The sequence below is a fragment of the Oryx dammah genome, unplaced genomic scaffold (genome assembly GCF_014754425.2).
Source record: "Oryx dammah isolate SB20612 unplaced genomic scaffold, SCBI_Odam_1.1 HiC_scaffold_6, whole genome shotgun sequence".
Taxonomy (NCBI): domain Eukaryota; kingdom Metazoa; phylum Chordata; class Mammalia; order Artiodactyla; family Bovidae; genus Oryx; species Oryx dammah.
The window spans coordinates 4,945,677-4,962,105 of NW_024070190.1; the positions used below are offsets into that span (position 1 = coordinate 4,945,677).

Genomic DNA, 16,429 nt, shown 5'->3' on the forward strand with positions numbered 1-16,429 from the left:
GCTCAGAAGTCTCACTCCTGTGGGAGAACTTCTGTGATAGAATTGTTCTCCAGTTTGTGGGTTGCTCACCTAGGGGTTATGGTATTTAATTATATTGCAAGTGCCCCCTTTATACCATCTCACTGTGATTTCTTCTTTGTCTTTGGATATAGGATATCTTTTTTGGTAGGGTCCAGGCTGTTTCATCAGTGGTTGTTTAGCAGTTATTTGTGATTCTGGTGTGCTCCTGAGTGGATGTGAGCTCAGGGTCCTTCTTCTCTGCCATCTTGTCCCAGGATATGCAATTATTTTCAAATGACAGTAATACTGTTGGATGAAGTTCATTTGAAATAATCTGCTATCTTATTAAGCAATCAAGTACATTATAATTATCAAAACCCAAGCTCGGCATTTTCAGCTAATAAATGTTCAATTCTAATTTTACTTTTTTCTACTATGGCAATCTTTGTATACTCATCCAGAACAAAAGGAATTTTTATACTAAGATACCATGACCAATATCTGAGAGTAATTCTGATATTAATGTTTAATGTACATGTTTATTCCAGCAAGCAGGGATTCTTTTATCAATGTTTTCAGATGATGTAGGTCAGTGTTTACGTACCTGTCCTGTGTGCTCCGTTTCATCTTTGTTTATGAGATACATCAGAAAAAACCTACAGATACAGAGAGTAATCAGAAATGGATTGTATGGAAATAGCATAAACAGATACCTCTGATCTTGCTATGGGCTATGGCAGAGCATAGAAATGTATCAAACATGCAGGGCAAAAAAGAAAAAGAAACCAGAAATGCCATGGGGACCAAAAGCTTATCTTCTTTTAAAATATTTTTTCAAAAGAGCTAAAATGTATGCACAGGTCAAGTTATACTTCTTGGGAGCTGCTTTATGCCAGGTTTAGTGCCAGACCCTGCCTGCAACTATATCCTATTTATTGACTTATGGGTCAGGAGCTGTGGTCCTCATTTGGAAAATCAAGGATTAAAAAGGTTAAATAACTTCTAATATCACATACTTTTGAATCCCAAAGTCCACTTCAATGCTATTCTGTATCTCTTCTTTTAGATATTAAAATCAGGTTAGAAACAGATTAAGAATTAATATTGTACCAAAGTACAGTTTCTGGCTAGTCTTGAGTAATAGCTAGATTTCTGTGTATTAAAAAAAGTCACTTTTATCTGTGTTTTCCAATAGTGCCTAAAGCGCTCTGTATTTTCTCAGGAAAGAAAAATGAAGATTCACATATCTCTAGGGAGCAGATGGAACATTCCTGTTCGAAATGAGAAACACAGACAAAACTCTCTGAGAGGCTTGGTACACACTCTGCTCATCCTTTCCACCTTTTCATTTCATGTTCTAGAAGGTATCATTCATGTGGAGCATTGCAACTTCATTCCCTAAGTTAACCTACTCTTGAGGAAAAAGAACCACTAGCTGTGGGTGTTTCCCTCAGGGAGGCTTATAAGAAGCCTGAGGCCGGTGGTAATGAGAGGGGTTCTCTCTCCAGTTTCTCCAGCACGCTGAGTTGAGGGATGCCTGGGTGTCGGGAGAGGCAAGGGAGTGAGTCAGGCATACTCACAGATAATTGGCCAAGTTGTGTTCCTGTAAAGTGTGGGTTTCAAAGCCATGTGGCACGGTGTCAAAGTAATCATTGCCTATCCCACAGATGAAGCACTTGGTCTAGAAGACAAAGGCAAATATTCAAAGGTCAGAGTTGAGAAAGGAAAACATAACTCACCACTCGGGGGCAATTCTTGATTTACTCAGTCTGCATAAAAGATCATCCCAGAAGGGTGCACCAAGTACTTGAATACCAGTTTAACTGCTGCCACAACTATATCTTATTTTGGAGTTTCAGTGACACAGGAACCAGCAGCAAGGAGCAACAGAGGCAGAAGAGTACAGGGTGATGATGGCTGAAAAGCAATGTCTTTTTTTCTCCAGCCTGAGTGAGCACACCCAGGCTTGGTGATCACTCTTGTTTCTGACGCTGGCTCTAGCTAGGCATGACTAAATGTGTCCTCAGTGGAAACCACAAACTTGGTACCTATCCTAGCCATGTCTGATGACCAGTTGGGTGGGCGGGGGACACCAAACCAAATACCAAACTATGAGATATAGAATCAACAAGTCAGAGAAGGTCCACCATGTGCCAGGTACACAATTAACCAGTGGCCATGTACTGGGATGACAATCTACTCTAGAAATAGGATGCCTTCTCTCCCTGCTTCCCTCCCATCCCATCCCTCTCTCTCTTCACTTGCTAGGTCTGCCATCTGCAGGCCCAAAACTCAGGGAGAAGCCGGCTTTCTATTTTACCATTAGAACTGCCTATGTATCAACTCAAATGAATTTAATAACTATTGTCCTCATGCAGCTCCACCAAATAGCTACCACTAGAGGCATGTTTACGATGCCCTAGATGCTAGAGCCTAGAATCAAGATTATTAAGATATTTTATAATTCTCTTTGCCTTACTGATCAACAGCTGCTGATGACAGAAAGGCTCCATTCAGTGGTCCAGTCTTGGACACAATTCAGTGTCTCTTATATAAATAGGTTCACGCTTAACAGCTTTCTCCAGGAAACTGCCCTTCCTCTGTTACCTCCTTTGGTCACTGTGTGTTTAACTGAGCCACCATGCTTCTTTCTAGAGGCTCATGCCGGAACCTTGGTATCATTTCTGCTTGCTCCAAACTTCATCCTCTGCATATGGCCAATCACCAAGTTCTTTCCATGCCAGCTCCAAAGTACTCCTTGAGTCCATCTGGTTCCTGCCTCCTCAGTGGCACTTCTTTAGCAACAGCCTCATCATCTCCTACCTAGAAAATGCTGACAGCTGCTTCCCCGTTCCTGGTCATGCCTTTATTCCCATTTTAATCAATATTTTTTTTTAATTGTAAATCTGATCATGTCACTGCCCTACTTAAAACCCTTTTCTTGTTTCCTACCTTGTAAGTTATACTGTAAATTTCTCAAATGTGTTTTTAGGCTCTTAATTAGTTGGCCTTCCTTGCCAGTCCTATTATTAGAATGTAATACTTCATCCTGCACCAATTATGCTTCCAAGGGAAAAATCTGCATATCAAATTCCTGAAAACCAGAGTCTTGGTATATAGAACCTCAGGCTGTGACATTCTCACAGAATCCAATGGGCATAGTGGGGCACATAGTGGGGGTGAGAAGGTTCCCTAAACTATCCTGCACGTTCTGTCTCTCACATCCACACCTCTGCAATCTTCAGGCCTCAGTTTGTGCATCTCTTCTTTTAAGAACTTCCCTGATCATCCAAGATGAAATGAGACACAAGCCTCAAGGACCCCAGTACTCAGGGTTTCCTCCCATAAGTGCTCATCATACTGCTCTGTGATTGCCTGGTTACTAATCTGTCAGTGAATCCATCATTTAGAATAGATGGTCTTCCCACTCCTGGAGGGGTGGATGGTGCCATATTACTGTCTGTATGTACCTGGAGCCTACAACCTTGCTCAACTATACGTGTTGCCTGAACCAAAAACAGGCCAATATAAGTTACACATTGTTCATGTTCTTCCCCTTCCTCCCACTGCCATAATTCTTTGATAAAGGCAGTGAAGACAGTGTCCACAACAAAACGTAGAGTGAGAAACAGACTTACCTCCATGTCTTCTTTGACCTGTTCCTGTTGGTCTCTTAGTTCCCCAAAAGCATCGATGATTAAACCTAGTGTTAAATAAAGACAGGATTTAATCTTTAGCAACCAGGGACGGGACCATGTACAGCTACACTGGGAAATGTATACACTGGATACTCTTATGAAGGCAGTAGTGATATCTCCTTGGGGTAGGGGGTAGAAACACACGCAGTTAACAGGCCACACACTATCCAAAAAGGGGTTTAAGAATGAAGCAACAGAGCAGGGGAAACTGGTTACCTTGGCATCAATAAATGGTATATTCATGCTAAGAAAGAGCAATTGAGATTTATGGTTGTAAAGTACAGAAAATGCCACCAATAAGTTTTCAAGTGCTAATTTGCAAATCAAACATGCTTATATTCATTGTGAGGAATTTGCCCCAAATCTTTTTTTTTCCCCCACAAATTCCTTATCAATAAACTTCCCGTAACATTATTAACTGTGGCAATCAGCCAACTAATGGCTTCCTTCTGCTCTGTCCCCTATTCTCCTGTGACTTGCCTGACTGTACACTGTCTTCCAAGTGTTTTATGACTTTCCCTTCTTATAAAACACATTATTGTTGCACTCAAGAAAGACATAAAGGGGAAGATCATGAATCCTTTAAATGTGTTCCTGTACTTTACTGAAAAAAAAAAAAAAGGTACCATTTTTGCCTGTGGAATTTAGAGGATAATGTGTCATTTATAGATATTTATTTCAAGGTAGGAAATATGTAAGTAGAAAAAGACAACATAAATGATTTTTCTAAGGGGAAAAAAAAAGTTACCTTGGAATAAAAGGAGAGGAGAAAAACCACCCACTCCAAGTTACCCTGGGGTGAAAGAAGGAACGAGTGGGTCAACACGGTGCTGTGGTGCCATGTGAGGGGTTGGTTTCCAGCCCTGTGGGTTTGGATTCCAGCCCTGACACTTTGCAGCTGTGCACTTCAGCTGAATTACTTGACTTATTGTGGCTCAGTTTCTTCAAAGGTGAAGAACAATACTCTGCTCACAGGGCACATGGAACCAACATCATTTTTAAAGAAATATTTTCTATAATCCATGGCTTAGAACTTTATATAATTTCCATGTGATAGACTCAAAGATGTTAAATGGCTCACCCACCGTTAGTTGTAAAGGATGTCAGTGGCAGGGCTCGAAATCAGACCCGGGAAAGTGCTCTTTCCATTATGTTATTTGAAAGGAGTTCAAAGAAACCTGTATTCATCTCTTCCCCCACCCCTAGACCAAGGTCCACTACTCTTTGTTTTTCCTTCTACAGATTTCCAATGAAGACACACTGAAAGGAAAAGTTCTATTTGGCTTTTCTAGGAAACACTTGACAGTCTGACCCTATCTGTAATGTCAGCTTCAACAATAAGTAGGTCAGATTCTAGATCTTCTTGACCTTCAGTGTGCTTACCTTGTATTATGGCCAAGAGAATGACAATTACAAAAAAGAAGAAGGTGATGTCAAAGATGATTCGATATATCTCATACTCATCACCTGCTGGGTCTTCGATTTCATCACCGATACCCCCTCCAGCACGTACTCCAACATACATGTGGAACATATAGCACTGGAAAAGAAAGGAATGGCATCACCTCCTGGAGGATCATTGCCCATTTTTATACTCAACACACCTAAGGTTCTCTGTAGCTCCTAATCTTCACTCTGGAAATGATGAGAATCTTTGCCTTCTACATCATCTCTTTTTGTTTCAATACTTGTAATTGTCATGCAAACACTTGACTCTGCTGTCTTTTAAACAGAACTCTGTACTGCATACTCTGCTTAGCACCTGCTGACACACTTTGCAGGAAATGCATCTGGCATTAAGATCATACTAAGGGGCACAAAACTATATTTAATTGCATTGTTCGATTTGTTTTGAACATAACAGACAAAGGAATGGGGAAGTAAAAGTCCAATGTATAACTGGATAGAATGTTGGAAATAAAGCAAGGAAAAAAATCAGACTTAACACTTATCATCCCCTCATCTATCATATGTGGAATATAATGCAAAAAGGTTTTTAACTTTAATTTCTAGAATAAAGAAAAATGAGAGAGGCAGGGAAGAAATAGCAGCTCATCATTAACATGCTGAAATTTTAAAGTAACCAACAATATGTACTGCTGCAAATGTCCACTGCAGAAAAAAGAGTGCAGTAAAATGCTTTGGGGAGGGGTTTCTCAGCCTCATCACTATTAACATTTCAGACCAGATAATTCTTGGTTGTGGGGTTCCCCCCTCCTATATTTCTGGTCATTCCTTCTCAGACCCGTCGGCCACTTCTTCTTCATCTCCCTCTCTCTTCAAAAACTAATCCCCAGAACTGGCTTCTCTGACTTTTTTTTTTCTTTTAGGACATTCCCTTAGGAAACTTTTCTAGTTTCATACTTAAGCATCATCTGTGGTAATTATGAAATATTTCTGTTTACACCTCAGGTCTCTTTCCTGAATCCCAGACTTGTATCTCCAACTTATTTTTCATTTGATGTTTTATGATCTCATTTCATTATAATTAGTCCCATTATAATAAGAATTTCTTGGGTTGCTTCTTTGTCATCTTGCATGAGCGCTCAGCCGTGCCCAACTCTTTTTGACCCTGGGGACTGTAGCCCACCAGGCTCCTCTATCCATGGGATTTCCCAGGCAAGAATACTGGATTGGGTTGCCATTTCCTTCTCCAGGGGATCTTCCTGAGCCAGGGATCAAACCCACGTTTCCTGCACTTCCTGCACTGGCAGGCAGATTCTTTACCACTGGCACCCTGGGAAGCCCTCTATCATCAGTGCCTACATAATGTTCAGCACCTGATAGGCCCTTAAAACACTTGGGATGACTGAAGAGTGAAAAACTATGACTAGTCAGCTGTTTCCTGGAGAACAGCTCAGATACACCTTAAATTCTCAAGTAGTTTTACAGAGCACCAAATTCAAGCAAAGATTACAAGATAACACCAAAATGCTCATACAGACAGCCTGATGAGACCAGTGGTGTCTAAACTTAATTCCACATCCGCATCTCTCAGAGGCTTAAAGATTCCAAATTCCTAGTATCACCTACTGAATTAGTCTCTGGAAGTAAGATTTGAAGACACTTTAAAAAAGCCTTTGGGGAGATGCTCCAAGAGGGTCCTCAGTGTGGGTGAATATGCCCTGGATGTGAGAAACAGGCCCAGGCCATCTTGGCTGTGTGTTCAGATGTACATGTATTTCTTCTAAGTTGATTAAAGTTGTTTTGGAACTATCAAGTACTGCAAAGAAATGTACTACACTGAATAATTGTCAATCAAGCATAAAAAGAAAGAACTGGTTTTGGTGCAGCAAAGGAAAGGCTTGCAAAAAAAAAAAAAATGTTCTCCAAATTCTGAGTGTCCTGTCAGTTGTTCATTTTGGTTAAACTGTCAAGAGATCTCCTGTTGTTGTTCAGTAGCTCAGCTGTGTCTGACTCTTTGTGACCCCATGGACTGCAGCACACCAGGCTTCCCTGTTGTTCACCAACTCCTGGAGCTTGCTCAAACTCAGAACTCAAGTCTATATTGATGGAAGACCACACACAATTTGCATTGTTGATGGTAGTGGTCCTGTATATAATGAATAGATAACTGAAAATCTGGATCACCCAGAGAGAAGGAAGCTTCTTCAATCATTTTTGAAATCTACATGACAAATTTTAACCTCCTTTGAAAAGGATGTTCAATGCCTTTTTGGAATAAGGTAGTATTTTCCACAGTCAAGTTGCTGCCTGGCCAAATCCACCAACAGGGATTTATTAAAGTCTTCATTGGACTGTAGGTTTTAGAACACAAAATAACTGACCCCTTGTCAGTTAGTACAAGAGCACTGATATGGTTGTCAAGATAAGGAACTGTAATTAAGTGGTAGAGAGAGAACAAGATGGCAGAGGAGTAGGTGGCTGTGCAGTACATCTATCTCCACAGATACACCAGGAATACACCTTTGGACACAGAAGTGCATGCAGAACATCAGCTGAGAGCAGAGGAGGAATACCTGACCAGTGGAAAAGAACATATAAAGCCACGCAGAACTCAGTAGGATGAAGGAACTAGGGGGAAAAACAGGAGTGTTAGTAGGATTGGACCTGCCCTCAGTGGCTGGGGGAACTGAAGCAGGGGTCCAATCACCACATCAGGGCAACTGTCTGAGTCAAAAGAGAAACATTTAAGGCTGAAAGTGAAACAGCTAATCTGTGGCAGCCTAAATGGAATGAGACTCACACAGTCCTTGCTGCAGCCATACATACCCTGGACAGGAACACTGGTCCCCTGGAAGGCATGGAGGCTGGGAGGTGGAGTTTAGGGATTGTGGAGCAATCCCAGTGTTAGGGCTGCTGTTGACTGCAGAGAGATGGATGGAGGGGATGTGAGGGAAGAGACTGTGGTAGGAAATGCCAGTGGAGGAAAGCCAGGCAGCCATGGAAGCAAGGGGATACTGCTGAGTCACATGCATAGGGGGTGGAACTGTCACCATAGCCTCTCTCTCCCCACAGGCCAGCACCAGCAGCTGAACAATAGAGAGGATGGCCCATCAGTCGCCTGATGCACTGAACTACAAAGCAGGACCCCACCCAGGGTGCCCCTTTAAGTGCCTGATGCTCCATTCTACAGAGCAGGACCCCAGCCAGGGGGGCCCCCCCTCTATATGCCGATGTGCTGAACAACAGAGAAGGACCCCAGGCAAGGGAGCCCGCTAAGCACCTGAATGGGCAGAGCTACAGAGAGACTGGCCAAAGAGGCCTTCTGATTGCCAGCTACACGAGGCTCAAAAAAAGACTTATTGGGCCATAACTCCTGCAGGGGAGGCAGTCCATGTCCCTGCACACTTGGTGCCCCCAGGGTCCCCACAATCCAAGCAACTGTGCCACCTCCACGCTCAACTCTCACTGGGGCAGAGGTGGCACAGACAAAAAAACGTCTTGCCTCTAAGCCTGCAGGGTCACTTTGGTCATGTCTGACTCTGCGACCCTGTAGACTGTGGCCTACCAGGCTTCTCTGTCAGGGAGGGGGCTTCTCCAGGCAAGAATACTGGAGCGTATTGGCCAATACTGGTTGCCATACCCTTCTAGAGCACTATATTTCCTGCTGCCCTAGCTTCCAATCCCCCTGAGTACCTGGTGCTGCCAGAACTCCTGCAACCCAAGCCAGCTGCACCACCTCCACACCTGGCCCTCACAGGGCTAAACCCATGTCCTCCAGGGCAGCCTCAGAAGCAAAGCCCAGTGGATGACTCACATGTAGTGTTAAAAATAAAACCACAATTGAAACCCAGGGGCAGTGTGGTTAAGGAAGAAGATTCAAAACTTTCTCACCAGCTGTACAAGCTGCAGAATAAATCCACAAGATCAACTAGGCAGACTCTGCGTCCATGCAATATATAAAAGGCCACTGAGAGCTCCCACAAAAAAAAAAAAAAAAACCACACACACACACACTAGTTCTGATAGCTGTGGACACTGGAGGCAAGAACACACAGGAGTAGGACCAGATTAGAATCTGAGCTGCCCCCACAACAGGTCCAGAGATCAGCACACTGTGGGATGGCATCCTAGGGAGGTGAGGTGGACTGTGACTCCCAGTGAGGGCAAGGTCTCTGACAACAGTGACTCAAGTAAAACATTTATTATTCTAATTTTTTTATTTGTTCTGTGGATTCTTGTGGATTTTTTTTCATTTCGTATTTTCCTTTTGTCCCCCATATGTTGTAGTTGTTGATTTTATTGGCACTAAGAAATCCAATTAAGCTTTTTGAGCTTTTTTTTTCTCAGTCACTTTTTTATTGTTGTTATAAACCTCTGCCTCTATGTTGGGCCTTTGCAGTTCTGTGGAGTTTTCCTGTTTTTTTTTTTTTAAGTTTTTAAACCTATTATTTTTTTCTACATTTATTCCTTTGTTTGCTTTTCCTACTATTCTTTTCCCCTTGCAGTTCATCTTTAACATATATAAATCTTCTTTATCTACCTCTATTTAACTTTGCATTTCTATTCTTTCTTTCCTTTCTTTCCTATCCTCTTAACATATTTGTTCATTCTCTTTTTATTGCTTTATTTCCCATTTAGCACTATACTTTAGTTTTGTTTTCCAGTTTGTGCTTTAGTTCTTAACTGGTAAATATAATTTTTTATTTCCTTTGTTTGCTGGGTCAATCTACTGTACTGTATTTTTGTTGGACTATTTTGACTTTGCTCATGGGTGTGTATGTGTACATTCTGTTACTTTAATTATTATTTGCCTGATTTTGAAACTACCATTTGTCTGGGGTTCATCTTTGGTTTCTCCAATTGGATATTTGTTTTAATCTCATTAAATGCCATAACAAACCACTTGTGGAATTTTGTTCCTGACCAGAGATCAAGTCCTGAGCATTTGCAGTGGGAGTACTGACTCTAAGACCCTAGACTGCCAGAGAACTAACCCCAGGGAGCATCAAATAGTGAGAACTCACACAAAGGAAACCACGTGAATACAGGACCTGGCTTCACCCAACCACCAGTTGCCATTGCCTTCTACCAGAGACTTCTGGGACCATATCAAATGTACCAACATTTGAATTATAGGGGTCCCAGAAGAAGAGCAATGGCACCCCACTCCAGTACTCTTGCCTGGAAAATCCCATGTACAAAGGATCCTGGTAGGCTGCTTTCCATGGGGTCGCTAGGACTTAGACATGACTGAGCGACTTCACTTTCACTTTTTACTTTCATGCATTAGATAAGGAAATGGCAACCCACTCCAGTGTTCTTGCCTGGAGAATCCCAGGGACGGGGGAGCCTGGTGGGCTGCTGTCAATGGGGTCGCACAGAGTCGGACATGACTGAAGCGACTTAGCAGCAGCAGCAGCAGAGAAAAAGAAAGGGCATGATAAAATTTTTTGAAGAGATAATAGTTGAAAATTTCCCCAGCATGGAAAAGGAAATCCAAGAGGCACAGAGAGTCCCATACAGGATAAACCCAAGGAGAAACACACCAAGACACATACAAATCAAACTAACAAATACTAAACACAAAGAAAGAATATTAAAAATGGCAAGGGAGAAGAACAAGTAACATATAAGGGAAACTCCATATGCTTAACAGCTGATCTTTCAGCAGAAACTCTGCAGGCCAGAAGGGAATGGCAATATTTAAAGTATTGAAAGGGAAAAATCTACAGCCAAGATTACTGTCCCTGGCAAGGATCTCATTCAAAACTGATGCAGGAATAAAAAGCTTTTCAGACAAGCAAAAGTTAAGAGAATTGAGTACCACCAAACCAGCTTTACAACAAATGTTAAATAGACTTATATAGTCAAGAAACACAAGAGAAGTAAAAGGATCTACAAAATCAACCCCAAACAATTAAGAAAATGGCAATAGGAACAAGTATATCAATAATTACTTTAAATGTAAATGGACTAAATGCTCCAACCAAAAGACACAGACTGGCTGAATGGATACAAAATCAAGGCCCGCATAAATGCTGCTTACAAGAAGCCCACTTCAGATCTAAACACACACACAGACTGAAAGAGGATGGAAAAACATATTCCCTGCAAATGGGAAGCAAAAGAAAGCTGGAGTAGCAATCCTCATATCAGACAAAATAGACTTTAAAATAAAGAAGATTACAAGAGATAAGGAAGGACACTACATAATGATCAAGGGATCAATCCAAGAGGAAGACATAACAACTGTAAATATCTATGCACCTCAATACATAATAGGAGCACCTCAATACATAAGACAAACATTAACAGACATAAAAGGAGAAACTGACAGTAACACAATAATAGTAGGAGACATTAACACCCCACTCACACCAATGGACAGATCATCAAAACAAAATTAATAAGGAAACACAAGTCTTAAATGATACATTAGATGAGATGGATCTCATTGATATCTTCAGGACATTCCATCCAAATGCAGAAGCATACACCTTCTTCTCAAGTGCACATAGAACATTCTCCAGGATAGACCACATCTTGGGTCACAAATCAAACCTCAGTAAATTTAAGAAAACTGAAATACTATCAAGCAGATTCTCTGACTACAATGCTATGAGACTAGGTATCAATTACAAGAAAAAACTGTAAGAAACACAAACACATGGAGATTAAGCAATGCATTTCTAAATAACCAAGAGGTTACTGAAGAAATCAAAAGGAAAATCAAAAAGTTTCTAGAAACAAATGACAATGAAAACATGACAACTCAAAACCTATGGGCTGCAGCAGAAGCAGTTCTAAGAGGGAAGTTTACAGCAATACAATCCTACCTCAAGAAACAAGAAAAACATCGAATAACCTAACTTTACACCTAAAACAACTGGAAAAAGAAGAAGAAAAACACAAAGTTAGTAGAAGGAAAGAAATCATAAAGGTCTGAGCAGACATAAATGAAAAAGAAATGAAAGAAACAATAGTAAAGACTAATGAAACTAAAAGCTTATTTTTTGAGAAGATAAAGAAAATTGACAAACCTTTAGCCAGACTCATCAAGAAAAAAAGAAGAATCAAATCAACAGTTAGAAATGAAAAAGGAGAGGTTATAACAGACAATGCAGAAATACAAAGGATTATAAGAGACTATTAAGAACAACTATATGGCAATAAAATGTATAACCTGGAAGAAATGGACAGATTCTTAGAAAAGTTCAATCTTCCAAGACTGAACCAGGAAGAAATAGAAATTATGAACACCCAATTACAAGCACTGAAATTGAAGGTGTGCTCAAAAATCTCCTGAAAAACAAAAGCCCAGGATCAGATAGCTTCTCAGGAGAATTCTATCAAACATTTAGAGAAGAGCTAATGCCAATCCTTCTAAAACTCTTTCAAAAATTGCAGAAGAAGGAACACTTCCAAACTCATTCTACGAGGCCACCATCACCCTGATAACAAAACCAGACAAAGACAACACACAAAAAAAGAAAACTACAGGCCAACATTACTGATGAATGTAGATGCACAAATCCTCAACAAAATTTTAGCAAACAGAATTCAGCAACACATCAAAAAGCTCATATACCATGTTCAAGTTTGGTTTATTCCACGGATGCAAGGATTCTTCAATATAGATAAATCAATCAATGTGATAAAGCACATTAACAAATTGAAAGATAAAAACCATATGATAATCTCAGTAGATGCCAAAAAAAAGCCTTTGACAAAATTCAGCACCCATTTATGACTAAAACTCTTCAAAAAATGGGCATAGAAGGAACCTACCTCAACATAGTAATGGCCATATATGATGAGCCTACAGCAAATATTATTCTCAATGGTGAAAAACTGAAAGCATCCCTCCTAAGATTAAGAACAAGACAAGGGTGTCTACTTTCACCACTATTATTCAACATAGTTCTGGAAATCCTAGCTACAGTAATCAGAAGATAAAGAAATAAAAGTAATCCAGATCAGAAAAGAAGAAGTAAAGCTCTCACTATTTGCAGATGACATAATACTGTACATAGAAAACCCTAAAGATAGTATCAGAAAATTACTAGAGCTAATCAGTGAATTTAGCAAAGTTGCAGGATACAAAATCAATACACAGAAATCACTTATATTTCTATATACTAACAGTGAAAAATCAGAAGGAAAAATTAAGGAATCAATCTCATTCACCACTGCAACAAAAAGAATTAAATATTTACAAATAAATTTACCTAAGGAGACCAAAGAACTGTACACATCAAAGATGACATAAATAGATGGAGAGATATTCCATATTCCTGGGTAGGAAGAATCAATATTGTGAAAATGACTATACTACCAAATGCAATCTACAGATTCAATGCAATCCCTTTCAGATTACCAATGGTATTTTTCACCAAACTAGAACAAAATATTTCACAATTCATATAGAAACACAAAATACCCTGAACAGCCAAAGCAGCCCTGAGAAAGAAGAATGGAGCTGGACGAATCGACCTTCCTGACTTCAGATTATACTACAGAGCTACAGTCATCAAGACAGTATGGTATTGGCACAAAAACAGAAACATAGACCAATGGAAAAAGATAGCCCAGAAATAAACCCATGCACCTATGGGTACTTTATTTCTGACAAAGGAGGCAAGAATATACAATGGGGCACAGATAGCCTCTTCAATAAATGGTGCTGGGCAAACTGGACAGCTACATCTAAAAGAATGAAATTAGAACACTTCCTAACACCATACACAAAGATAAAATAAAAATGGATTAAAGACCTAAATGGAAGACCAGAAACTATAAAACTCTTGGAGGAAAACATAGGGAGAACACTCGAGGACATAAAGCAACCTCCTCTGTGACCCACCTCCTAGACTAATGGAAATAAAAACAAAAGTAAACAAGTGGGAGATGATTAAATTTAAAAGCTTTTGCACAGCAAAGGAAACTCTAAGCAAGGTGAAAAGACAACCCTCAGAATGGGAGAAAATAATAACAAATGGAACAACTGACAAAGGATTAATTTCCAAAATATACAAGCAGCTCATACAACTAAATACGAGAAAAGCAAACAACCCAATCAAAAAGTGGGAAAAAGACCTAAACACACATATCTCCAAAGAAGACACACAGATGGTTAACAAACAGATGAAAAGATGCTCAACACTGCTCATTATTATAGAAATGCAAATCAAAATTACAATGAGATATTACCTTACACCAGTCAGAATGACCATCATCAAAAAGTCTACAAACAATAAATGCTGGAGAGGGTGTGGAGAAAAGGGAACACTCTTGCACTGTTTGGTGGGAATGTAAACTGACACAGCCCCTATGGAAGACGGTATGGAGATTCCTTAAAAAACTAGGGATAAAACCACCATATGACCCAGCAATCCCACTCCTAGACATATACCCTGAGGAAACCAAAATTGAAAGAGACACATGTATCCCATTGTTCATTGCAGCACTGTTTACAATAGCTGGAACATGGAAACAACCTAGATGTCCATCAACAGATGAATGGATAAAGAAGTTGTGGTACATATACACAATGCAATATTACTCAGCCATAAAAAGGAATGCATTTGTGTCAGTTCTAATGAGGTGGATGAACCTAGAACCTACTATACAGAGTGAAGTAAGTCAGAAAGAAAAAGATAAATATTGTGTTATAATGTGTATATACGGAATCTAGAAAAATGGTACTGAAGAATTTATTTACAGGGCAACAATGGAGAAACAGACATAGAGAATAGACTTATGGACATGGGGAGAGGGGAGGAGAGGGTGAGATGTATGGAAAGAGTAACATGGAAACTTACATTACCATATGTAAAATAGATAGCCAACAGGAATTTGCTGTATGGCTCATGAAACTCAGACAGGGGTCTGTATCAACCCAGAGAGGTGGGATGGGGAGGGAGATGGGAGGAAGGTTGAAAAAGGAGGAGATATATGTATACCTATGGCTGAATCATGTTGAGGTTTGATGGAAAACAGCAAAATTCTATAAAGCAATTATCCTTCAATAAAAAATTAATTAAAAAAAAACTTTGGATACTACATTAATTTCTTATAACTATTTGTCTAAAACAGCGCTTGAAACTGTTAATAGTGGATATGTGGGAAGAGAAAGTTTTATTTTCCCTTATTTACTCTTACATACTATTGGAATTATTTTTACCATATGAATTTCTTGCTTTTATTAAGAAAAACTGGGGGCTATATGTTTTTCTCCAAACCTATCTTCACATCTGCGTAACTGTGGCCATATGAAACAGAATTATTATTGCAGCTGCTTACTATTTACTTAGTGAACTAGCAGAGTCCATCGTTTCTGGCTTTTCCATCCTTAGGTTTGTTTGTAATCCATCCCTCCCCCTTGGGCTGGGGACTCAGTTTGGACAGTCTACCTGCCTATCGTCTGGCACTTCTCTGTGTCCAATTCTGGCCCTTTAACTCCTCACACTAATACCTATTGTCAGTCAACAGTGGATCAACTGCTGACTGTTCCCCATTCAGGTCCTAGAATCCCAGCTCTCCAAGTCCTGTCTGTTTGACATGTATGTGACTAAGATTGAGAGGGTAACAGGCAGGAAGGCCAAGGGTCTCCAAATGGAGGAAACAGCCTGCAAGTGTCAGACATTTTTATCTCTTTTAAGCGGCAGGAGGAAACTAGCGATATTTTTTCCTTCTCTATACAAATTTAAAAGGAGGTTTCTATTAAAATACTGTGTTGCCATAATGACACCTGGTTTCACCTGAAGTTAACTATTCTCAAACCTTGAGATAACCAATGCATTTTTCTTATGGAAATGTTTGTCTTAAGCTATGCTAATGTGCGATGCATTTACGCCAAACTCTGTCTTCAAGTCGATTCCGCCTAATCGCTCAGAACCTACTTGACAAACCAGTATGTTATACTCAGATACTGTTTCCCTAATGTATGTAAACAAAACTATTTGTATGGTGATCTGCCCTTCTACAAGATTCAAGTTAATCATTTTATGGCCCAGGATGAATTGTCTGGTGCCAAGATTATCCCAAAATACATCTTATGGGTGAGGGGCATGGTACCATTCTGAGTTTTAAGACATTTCTTTTTTTCATTAACAGACTGTTAGCGACTATATAACATCCAGCTGAAGACTAGCAGGGGGGTACTCTTTCTGCCCCCTTCTGATGCCTATGTCGGAAGCTTTCTCTATCTCCTTTATACTTTAATAAAACTTTATTATACAAAAGCTCTAAGCAATCAAGCCTTGTCTCTGGCCCCAGATTGAATTCTCCTCCGGAGGCCAAGAATCCCGGCGTCTTTTCGTTCA

At 40.1% G+C, this 16,429-nt stretch overlaps 1 protein-coding gene across 1 annotated transcript in view; it reads right to left on the bottom strand.

The window, feature by feature from the left end:
- The window catches only part of LOC120865404 (ryanodine receptor 2-like), an 803,227-nt gene that overhangs the window by 13,204 nt on the left and 773,594 nt on the right, over window positions 1-16,429 (bottom strand). The window contains exons 102-105 of the mRNA XM_040242681.1: window positions 5,082-5,238; window positions 3,639-3,703; window positions 1,581-1,681; window positions 605-656 (exon numbers count right to left, since the gene is read on the bottom strand). Coding sequence (XP_040098615.1) covers window positions 605-656; window positions 1,581-1,681; window positions 3,639-3,703; window positions 5,082-5,238 — 375 coding nt within the window. The remainder of the gene's footprint in view (window positions 1-604; window positions 657-1,580; window positions 1,682-3,638; window positions 3,704-5,081; window positions 5,239-16,429) is intronic.